We start from the raw sequence: 10,551 nt of genomic DNA, 5'->3' as shown, positions 1-10,551 counted from the left end.
TTCGCTGACGCATCGCTTCAGGGGCGCACCCTTGGGGGGCACAGCTGGTGATGAGAAGGGGACACCGATCTAAGGATGCAGGGCTCGAGGGAGAGAGCACGGACCCCCCGGCAGCTGTCTCCGGGTGGGACTGGTCCCGAAACTGGGCGTGGTCTCGGGGCGGGGCGTCGCCCTGTGGCGGAAGCGCCGTCGGCCCCGCCCTCCCGCGCCGCTCTCGGATTGGCTGGCGCGCAGATGCCCCCGGGGCATTGTGGGCCACCGCGCTCGGTCTCTGCTTCGCCATGTCGGGCTCCCCGGTGAAGCGGCAGAGGATGGAGAGCGCGCTGGACCAGCTCAGGCAGTTCACCACCGTGGTGGCCGACACGGGCGACTTCCACGGTGAGGCGCGCGGGACCCCGATCTCCGGGACGCGCACCGACTGGCCGTGCTGGGGGCGGGTGTTCATGGACGGGGAGAGCCGGCGGGGCCCGGGTCGGGGCATCGGGGAGGGGGCCCGAGGGGGCGCGGGCCCATGCCCGGAGGTGAGGAGGGAGCGCAGGGGCTGAGGGCTGGGGAAAGGGGCTGGGGTGAGGGCCGGGGGCTCCCTCCGAGCTGTTGGAAAGCCCTGGGGGGAGCTTCTAGCGTCAGTGGGTCCTGGGAAGCTTGTAGGCGTTTTCCGCTGAGGAAGAGGCTCGAGGTAGAGCTGGAGCGAATTTCGGCCCAGACCACTTGGCTCCACAGTTTGGGTCAGCAGATGTTGACTACTGAGCGGGAACTCGAGTTAGTTCTGGGCCCAGGAAGACCAGAAATGACAGGCCGGCTTTTGCAATCTCCTGTTGCACATACTTTGCACCCCTGCTCAGGGGGCAGCGGAGCCTGGCGGGTAAAACTCAGTGCCCGGGGGAAAGCGAAGGTCTGGTCCTGGGGACCTGTCGTTCCTGGGTTTGCATTGTGTTGGTGGGAGAGAAGTGGGGAAGGATCATCCATTGGTCCTGGGAGTGCCCCGCCTGAACGGGCCTCCGTCCTGCTCTGCTGTGAACAAACAAGATTTTCAGGAAAACCATGAAAGGCTGCACCGAAATGAGCACTGTAGAACTGACTTCCTTTCTTTTCTGCTTTCTCACAGTGGCTTGAGAAACAGGCTTTATTAGTTCCTCTTTGGTAACGCTGAGTAAGAGGATTGTTTATCTAGCTGGGCGGAGGAGAGCGAACACCCACTTTTGGCGGCTTAAATAGAAAACACAGAGACCTGGTCAGCGATCCGCGTGGGTCCGGCCTGTAGGCTGTCAGACGTCCCCACGTGGGCAGCCTCTGGGGGAACTCCTGCTCCCCGTGCCCTTTCATCAGACCTCTGGGCACTGACCTAAGTAGGATAGAGTGTGCTGGAAACGTGGCCGCACCTTTTCTGTGCCTGTTTCCCCTTCCGCTTTTCTTTTTTTTTTTTTTTTAAGATTTTATTTATTTATTTGACAGAGAGAGAGAGCACAAGCAGGGGGAGCGGCAGAGGGAGAAGCAGACTCCCCGAGGAGCAGGGAGCCCGACGCGGGGCTCGATCCCAGGATCCTGGGTTCAGGACTGGAGCCCAAGGCAGACGCTTAATGACTGAGCCACCCAGGCGCCCCTGTTTCCCCTTCTTAACACTTAGAATCATTTTCCGTCTTTGCTTCTTTGCCAGAGCCTTGGTCTATATTGTTTCCTGCGGCTCTCCCTGGAGAGGAGCCTTGGGGGAACACTTGTTCTTTTTCCCTTCCCAGAAATATCTAAATCCATGTGCTGACATTTTTTTATTTTAATAAATATTAGCAACTTTGTAAGAATACAGTAGTTAATAATGTATACCCATAAACATGGCATAGTTGCAAATCCAGCATTTGGTTTTGTGGTCATTTTTTTTTAAGATTTTATTTATTTATTAGAGAGAGTGAGAAACAGCGAGAGGGGGAACACAGGCAGGGGGAGTGGGAGAGGGAGAAGCAGGCCTCCCGCGGAGCAGGGAGCCCGATGTGGGACTCGATCCCGGGACCCTGGGATCATGACCTGAGCCGAAGGCAGACGCTTAACGGCCGAGCCACCCAGGCGCCCCTGTTTTGTGGTCATTTTATGAACTGAAGTTTCTTACCTTTGGCAGGGGCTGGGGGGTGGATCATAGGCTGCTGTGAAAATATAATCAAAGCCATGGATGCTCTCCCCAGAACATGACCCCGCCCCCTGCAGTTTCACATTCAATTTAAGGGTCCCTGGACCCTGAAGCCCATCTGTTGACCCCAGCTGAGTATTACTTTTGTTTTTAAGTTTGTCAGAAGTCAGCCTTGTCAAGGCCTAATTTTATGTAACAAAAGGCACTATTCAGTACATCCCTCCATGAGATTCGAGCCTGCAAAAATACCACTCCAGAACATTTCTTCCTTCCTTTTTTCCTCCCTCCCTCCCTTCTTTTTTCTCTTCCTCTCTTCCTCTCTGTCTTTCTTATAGGCTCCATGCCGGGTTTGGAGCCCAACATGAGGCCTGAACTCCTGACCCTGAGATCAAGACCTGAGCCGAGGGGCACCTGGGTGGCTCAGTCGGTTAATTGGTGGGCGCTTGATTTCATCTCAGGTCCATGATCTCAGGGTCGTGGGATGAGCCTCGCATCAGGCTCCGCGCTCAGCAGGGAGTCTGCTTGAGATTCTCTCTCCCTCTGCCCCCCCATCTAAAATACGTAAATAAATCATTTAAAAAATATTTATGTATTTATTTTAGAGAGAGAGAATGGGAAGTGGGGAGGGGCAGAGGGAGAGAGAGAATCTCAGGCAGACTCCCTGCTGAGCATGGAGCCTGACCCAGGGCTTGATCCCATGACCCTGAGATCATGACCTGAGCCAAAACCAAGAGTCGGATGCTTAACCGACTGAGCCACCCAGGGGCCCCGGGAGCACTTTCTCTTAAGTTATGATTTTGAAATATAGACTCACAGGAAGTTGCAAAATTAGCCTGTCGAGTCCCATGAACCCTTCGCCTGCTGTCCCCCAGTGGTGACATGTTCTGTGGCCGTGGTGTGATGTTGGCCCCAGGAAGCCGGCACCCGCGCGACCCTCTAAGGAGGCCGCAGGCCTGGCTCCGCCCACCAGTTGCGAGCCTGAACGGGGAGGGGGTGGGGGGCGTGGCATTCCCCGCAGTGGTTTCACAGCACGTAGAGATTCTGTCCCTTGCGCTCCTGATGGCTGCCCCTCTCTGTTCTCGGCAGCCGCCAGTCGTTCTCCGCCTCTAATTTTGTCATCAAAGCATACTTTGAAAATACTAATTTGCCAAATGGATTTACTGACCCCGCTAATGGTCTGGAGCAGAAGTGTTTGTGAGGGTGCATGGCCATGGGCTGGCTCGGCCTCTGGTCGGCGAGCCTGCAGGTTAGGCCCCGCGGGTTTCCTGTCTTTGCCGGCTTGTTACTGAGAGCCAACGTGGTGAGAGAAGGGAGAAGGCCGTGCGTGGATGCAGCCGCGCGCCCTCACTGCCGCTGGCCTGGGCGCCAGGGTGCCCGCCCATGGTAGTTTGGCCGCAGGAAGTGCCCTCCCAGCTGTGCACGCTGCCTGCCCCGCCCCACGGTGGGAAGGTCAGCTCCCACAGGGGTACCTCGGATCTCTGGCCCCACCGTGGTAGCGGTTGTGTTGTGCAGACAGCCTTCTGGGACAGGGAGGGAGATGCGTGTGAAGTGCCCCTGCTCCCCGGCTGGAAACCATGCGGGCCTCGGCTGCTGTGCGCCCGGCTTAGAGGGGCTCTTCTGTGGCAGGAGGAGCACTCCACTCACTCTCCAGCTGTCCAAAATTCTTTGCCTAGCCATCGACGAGTACAAGCCCCAGGATGCCACCACCAACCCTTCCCTGATCCTGGCTGCAGCGCAGATGCCAGCCTACCAGGAGCTGGTGGAGGAGGCCATCGCCTACGGCCGGCGGCTGGGCGGGTGAGTTGGGGCGGGGTGCAGTCGGCTGCACTGGCTCCCCCGGGTGTTACCTCCTTAATGGCATTTTAGTTCTTGGATGTCAGACTCAAGGAAAGAAAGCTGGGTTTCTTTATTTTTATCAACTTTATCAAAGTGTTATTTACATGTAGTAAACTGCCGCCATAGTAAGTGTCCAGTTCAATGAATTGTTTACAGGACCATGTGCTCCCTATAAACACCACCTCAGTTAAAATGCAGCACCCCCTTTTGTGGTGAGTGTCCCAGCCCTGGCAGGCACTGACCTGCTTTCTGTCGTTTTATCATCTTATAACAGCTTTGCTGCAGTAAGATTCGCTAAGTGCTCAGTTCAGTTTGTTCTGGTAAAGTTTTTCAGTGGTGCAGCCGTCACCGCAATCCAGTCTAGAATGTTCCCTGGTGCCCATTCACAGTCCGCCCCTGCTCCTCCCCCAGGCAACCACAGGCTGGCTTTCCTCGCCCTTTTCCTGATGGCACTTTCCATCTCCATGGGGGTGATAGTGCACCACTGGGCGGGTACCTGCAGGAACCAAGGCGCAGGCCACGTGCGGGAGTGCGGTGCTTGCCCTGTGTCCTGAGTCCGCCCTGCCCTCCACCACACAGCCCGTTGCAGCCAGCTCCCTTTCCCTTCTCTAGAGGCTTGCTCTTGCACCTCGTTGTATCAGCAAGGCCTTGGTGCTGTCCCCCATCCAGCTGCCCCGCGGGTCCTCACCCATGATGGGCGGGCTGGAGATTGTCCCATGTGCATTGGGCTAATAAGAAGCCCTGGGCAGTGGGCCATTTTGGAATACCACGGTGCACTTCACTCGCCTGCCCAGGCAACTTCAAAGAGATTGAAAGGATTATTTTTGTCTTGTGCCACAAGATGGATTCAGTTTGGAATGATGAAAAGTTCCAGAGACGGATGGTGGGGATGGCTGCACGGTGTAAACATACCTAATGCCCCCGAGCTGTGTACCTAGACATGGTTAAATTGGTGCAATTTTTTTTTTTAAGATTTTATTCCTTCATTTATTAGAGAGCAAGAGACAGAGAAACAGCACGAGAGGGGAGAGGGTCAGAGGGAGAAGCAGGCTCCCCGCTGAGCTGGGAGCCCGATGTGGGACTCGATCCCAGGACTCCGGGATCATGACCTGAGCTGAAGGCAGTCGTCCAACCAACTGAGCCACCCAGGCGCCCCTAAAATGGTGCAATTTTATGCTGTGTGTCTTTTACCACAAGTAGGGAAAAAAAGAAGATGAAGGGAAAGGAATTTGCTGCAAAGGAATGAGAGAATTTGTTTTGTAGAATCCTGTGCACTTAAAACCTAAAAGCTTTTGACCTAATTTTTTTCCCTTGAATTTCAGGTCACAAGAGGAACAGATTAAGAATGCTATCGATAAACTTTTTGTGTTGTTTGGAGCAGAAATATTAAAGAAGATTCCAGGCCGTGTATCCACAGAAGTGGATGCCAGGTAAGGACTCGGGGTCCTTGGGGTCAAGGGGCAAAAGCAGCTGTCTGGTCCGGAGACGGCGCCTGTGCTGGCCGGCGCCCCCTGCTCTGCGATTCAAGTTCAGCCTGAGTTTCTGTGTAAATGCCGGGGAGGAATGTGACCGTGAGTGAGATGGGCTTCGAAGCTGCTCCCCACGGGAGGGCAGGGCAGGCCGCGGGCGCCCACTCACTCCTCCTTGGTGGGTGTTCAAGGCGGGCTGCTCGGCAAGGGGCCTCTTGTTCACGCAGGTTGTCCTTTGACAAGGACGCCATGGTGGCCCGAGCCCGGCGTCTCATCGAGCTCTACAAGGAAGCCGGGATCAGCAAGGACCGGATCCTTATAAAGCTCTCATCCACCTGGGAAGGAATTCAGGCTGGAAAGTAAGGATCCCCTGTGAGGAGGGGTCTGGTGGGGGCTCTGCTTCCATTCCGGGGCTGGGGGCTGCGCGGCTGTGGGCACATTCGACACTCAGTCCAGAGAGGGCCAGTGTGGGGGGCCAGGTCACCACTGTCCAGAGACAAACCAGGCCTCTGGGAGATCCCCAGTCTCCCGTCCCCCATCTGTATCAGTTATGAAAACCAGCTTGTCGTGGAACCAAACGTGCGGAGCGGGAGAGACCGGAGAATTCCTCCATGTGTTCTTGCCCAGAGACCACTGACACCTGGACAGCGGTCAGCGAGGGCGTCTCCTCATGCGTGCTCGGACCGTGTGTTCACTTGGCCCATTTAGCTCCTGCGGCCACTCACCCACCTTCTGTTCCTCTGGCTTTGCTGGTCCGCTCTTTCACGTCAGTAGAATCTCCTGACATGTGGCCTTTTGTGTCTGGCTTCCCTCACGTGGTGGCGCGTTCAGGGCTGCATCCCTGCTACGGCTAATGTTCCAGTGGGTCCACACACCACACTTTGTGTGTCCACTCACCGTTCCGTGGACACATGGTTGTTTCCGCCTTCAGGGCCGTCATGAGTAGTATTGCCGTGAACAGCCGTGCACAGGTTCAGCACTCGAACCAGAGTGTTCGCTGCTGTGGGCACCTCTGCGGGAGGGGGGCTGCTGCGCGGGCAGTCCCCCCGTGCCTCGCCACCCCTCGGGCAGCCTGCTGGTTCCCACTGCTGCCGTCTGTAGCCCTTCTCCCCTTTTCCGTTTACTCAGATAGTTTTTATTTTTGTCAGCAGTGATTGGAAAATTGTTCTGAGACTTGTAGAAACTATTACTGACACCAAGTCATCTGGTCCTGCTCACCAGCGAGCGCCCTTTGCCCGGAGCCCTCTGTCGGCTGGTCACTCCAGCAACAAGCTCCTAAGTCCTTGAGCGGGCAACTCAGGGTAGCGCAGCCAAGCTCAAGAGAAACTGCTGATGAAACAAACTTAGAGGAGGCTGCAAATGCCAAGGTCTCAGGCATTGGCGCCCGTGGTCACTCACGCTGCTAAACTGAGGTCCAGATCAGAGGCGGCGGAGCGTGTCCAAGCTGCTCCCGGGGCCATGGCCACACAATTTCATAAGGCTGCAAACGTCCCCTGCAGCAGGGTCAGCACGAGCGTGCTTCAGCCTGCGAGGTGGAGTGGGGCGGGAAGGGTGGCTGGGGACGCGTCTCTGCTTGGAGGCGTGGCTAAGCGGCCCTCGGGGTTGCGGGAGCTCACGGCGGCGCAGGACTGGCTGCTTCCAGATGAGCTCTAAGCTCTCTGCAGGGATTGCTCGCGGCCAGATCTGTCTCATGGCTTGTGCAGCTTTGTCTCGCGACATGCCAGTGCTGACGGTGGGACGGACGGTCTCGTCCTGGGTGAATTTCCTCTCCTAGGCTGTTTCCCCGTCTGTCTTCCATCTCACACTTGGTAAAGTCACCTTCCTGGCGCGCCCCATTGGCTGCTTCCAAAAACGCACTGTGTTTCGCCAGTCCGGTCAGACCGGCGCAGCTGCTGGGTCTTGTTGAGGCCTCCCGCAGGCCAGCCTGAGCTACAGGCGCCCGCACCGGGCATGCAGGCCCTGGGAGAGGCTAGCCCCTGCGGGGTTCCCGGGCCTGTGCCACCACCGCCACCGAGTCCTCATTCTCTGCAGCCGTGCTTCGTTAACACCGCCAGGTGGCCACAGGGTGCAGGCCCCTCTGAAGCTGTCCCTGGGGGGAGGGGAGAAACACGGCCAGAGGGGCCTGAGCGCAGGCTCAGCTGTCACAGCCCACTCCCTGGCATGTGACCGTGTGGGCACTGCCCTACCCTCAGGGCTCAGCCCCAGGACGTCCGGTGGACTGGGGGGCGGGTGGGGCAGAGGGCAGGGCGGCACCGCGGTCAGAGGGGACTCCGCGGTCTCCGGCCCAGGCAGGCTCTGTGATGCGCCAGGGGCCCGGGGTCCCAGGTGCAGGTGCACGTGTCCGGGCCGGGGAGACCCACCGTGGCTCTCAGGGAGCCTCTCTTGCCTTTGTTCCTGTTTGGAAATGTGGGTTTGAGGGAGAAAATTCCTGTCACCGTAGCCCACCAGGCAGAGGGCCCCCTGGTGAGTGTTGCACCTGTGCTGTGGGGGAGGGGCGGCCCGGTTGCGCTGAGGGACTCCCGAGCGGCTTCCCCACCGAACGGGCCGGGGGGCGGGGGGGCTGTGTGTCAGCACCCACAGGAGCGCCCGTGCCGCCTGTGGACCTGTGGGCCCAGCCTTGCTCAGCCTGCCCTGTCCCCCCAGGGAGCTGGAGGAGCGGCACGGCATCCACTGCAACATGACGCTGCTCTTCTCCTTCGCCCAGGCCGTGGCCTGCGCCGAGGCAGGAGTGACACTCATCTCCCCCTTTGTGGGGCGCATCCTCGACTGGCATGTGGCCAACACAGACAAGAAATCCTACGAGCCCCTGGAGGACCCTGGTGAGTAGCCCGTCGAAGGAACGGGGTGAGGGGCTCCGCTGAGTGGAGGGGACGCAACGGCAACTCTGGGCTGTGCCGTGGGCGGGCACCGCTACCGGCGTCCCGGAGGCTGTTCAGGAACGCAGCGTGTCGCCCCAGGAGTGAAGAGTGTCACCAAGATCTACAACTACTACAAGAAGTTTGACTACAAGACCATCGTCATGGGCGCCTCCTTCCGCAACACCGGTGAGATCAAAGCGCTGGCAGGCTGCGACTTCCTCACCATCTCGCCCAAGCTCCTGGGGGAGCTGCTCAAGGACAACAGCAAGCTGGCCCCCGTGCTGTCAGTCAAGGCGGGTAAGCTGTCTGGCCCTTGGCTTGTGGCCACCTTCACCCTGCTCTCGGAGGGCGTAGGCGATGGACTGGCCTGAGGCAGCCTGGGTCCTGCTTGTCACGGGAGCCCCGCTGGGGCCCTGCCCAGAGATGCCGGGCAGCACTGACCCCAAGGGGGTGGCACAGGCGGGGCTGCGGGCGGGGTAATGGGCGGCTGTGGGAGGTCCCGGTGCCTGTCCTCCCCAGCCCAGGCCAGCAACCTGGAGAAGATTCACCTGGATGAAAAGGCCTTCCGCTGGCTGCACAATGAGGACCAGATGGCCGTGGAGAAGCTCTCAGACGGGATCCGCAAGTTTGCTGCGGATGCCGTGAAGCTCGAGCGGATGCTGATGGTGAGTGCCCCAGGCTTGGGGGCGGAGCTGGAAGGTTCTGGGGGACTCTGGGGGTGTCAGCTCCCCTGGTTGCCTGGACTCTGCCCCACAGGTTCCGGGCCAGCCACTGGTGGGCGCCCTCGTAAGGAGGCCATGACTCCCCATCTGCAGCAGCCCTGACTGTGGGCCTTACCCCTTCCTGCGCAGGAGGCGGGGGCTGGGGGGCAAGCGGGCAAGTTTCCTGTCACCTCTCACGCTCTCCCTTCTAGGATCGCATGTTCAGCACAGAGAACGGAAAATAGCACCGCGCCTGAGCCGGACCACAGACCTGTGCCATCTGAATTGGGGCTGATTGCATATGCCTTGTGAATTTTGCATTTTTTACCAGTTGGGGCAGGGATGGATCATAGATTCTATGTAAAATTTTGCCTAATTAATTAAAGCAGTCACTTTCCTTGTGCTACATTCCTCTTTCTGGCTCCAGTCCCTTCCCCCTTGGCACCAGCTGCCCCAGGCTTTGGCTCTGACGTGGCTCCAGCTAGGGTGGCACAGGCAGGGACGGCCCCTCACCTCAACCATGAGCCTCTGCTGGGCAGCGAGCTGGGAGCCTGGGAGTCCTTGGACTTTGGTTGTGGGCAGGGGCTCCCAGGGGGCCTCCCTGGGGTGTAGGTGCCTGCAGATGGAGGAACAGCTCCAGCCAGGCCACCCGTTGCTCAGCTCCCGTGTGGAGCAGTGGGGCCTCCTCGGGACGGTTTCGTGTGCACAGGCTCTGGAGCAGCTTCTGCTCGTGACCTGCTGCACGGGGAAGGGCTTGGTGGGGGCAGCGATGGCAGTCCATGGGGTAGCCCCTCCCACCCCCCCCGGGGACCAGCCTGTTCCTGGAACAGAGCAGCCTGCAGGGATGGAGGACACCGGGCCGGCCACCTCAGGTCTGTGCAGGTGGTGCCAGGTGTCAGGGACAGCCCTGGTCAGACACTGCCCTGGGTCCCACTAAGGGACCGCTCTGCACAGCTTTCTGCAGGGATGCCAGGAGCATCCTGTGTCGGGGTCAGAGCACCCAGGCTGGCGGCTGGTTCTGGAGCGGCCCCTCGGCTACCTGCCCAAGGGCAGGAACAGCACAGCACACGATGCCGGGTCTTGGGGAGAGGACCCACCGAGAGCACACAAGCCTAGCCCCAGCAGGTCCAGCCTATGCTGAGAGTACCCCCCTAGGGTGTGCAGGGGGCAGCTGGGTGTCCAAGTGCTGGGCAGGGCTTTGTGCCTCTCTGGCTACGTCCCAGCCCTTAGCTGACAGGCAGGCAGGCGGCCAGGTGGTCAACAGACTACACCCCAGGATGCATGCACACATGTGACTGGACACAGCTAAAACACATCAAGCCCACCCACCCGCTCACATGTACAAGCTGTGGATTTTAATAGAGACCTGCAGACCACAGACACTGGCTATTTGGTTTAAAGACGTTAGTGTTTGAAACAGTCTCTCCACCCCGTGTGGGGCACAAATCCACCCCAAGGTGGAGTTGCGTGCTTACCGACTGAGCCGGCCAGGCACCCCGACCCCCTAGCCTTAGAACATTCTCGTCACCCTGAAAGGCGTCCTGTTCATTTGCACCCCCTGCCCCCTGACT

General features: G+C 58.9%; 1 protein-coding gene across 1 annotated transcript; it reads left to right on the top strand.

Moving 5' to 3' along the window:
* The first annotated feature begins 220 nt into the window (after window positions 1-220).
* Window positions 221-9,388, top strand: TALDO1 (transaldolase 1). The gene is made up of 8 exons (XM_027579273.2): window positions 221-378; window positions 3,790-3,913; window positions 5,275-5,382; window positions 5,649-5,780; window positions 8,065-8,240; window positions 8,379-8,576; window positions 8,799-8,944; window positions 9,193-9,388. Exons 1-8 carry the CDS (start codon window positions 282-284, stop codon window positions 9,223-9,225), a joined length of 1,014 nt encoding a protein of 337 aa, XP_027435074.1. The 5' UTR covers window positions 221-281; the 3' UTR covers window positions 9,226-9,388.
* Window positions 9,389-10,551: the final 1,163 nt, after the last annotated feature.

Source organism: Zalophus californianus, chromosome 11 (assembly GCF_009762305.2).
Source record: "Zalophus californianus isolate mZalCal1 chromosome 11, mZalCal1.pri.v2, whole genome shotgun sequence".
In the NCBI taxonomy this organism is placed as follows: Eukaryota; Metazoa; Chordata; class Mammalia; order Carnivora; family Otariidae; genus Zalophus; species Zalophus californianus.
Note: the sequence above shows the minus strand (reverse complement) of the source record. Positions and strands in the feature narration are given on the sequence as shown.

Coding starts and splice junctions, on each gene's coding strand:
- TALDO1 (XM_027579273.2), top strand. CDS start 282: ATGTCGGGCTCCCCGGTGAAGCGGCAGAGGATGGAGAGCGCGCTGGAC. Junction 5,781..8,064: donor GAAGGAATTCAGGCTGGAAA/GTAAGGATCCCC, acceptor CTGTCCCCCCAG/GGAGCTGGAGGAGCGGCACG. Junction 8,241..8,378: donor CGAGCCCCTGGAGGACCCTG/GTGAGTAGCCCG, acceptor GTGTCGCCCCAG/GAGTGAAGAGTGTCACCAAG.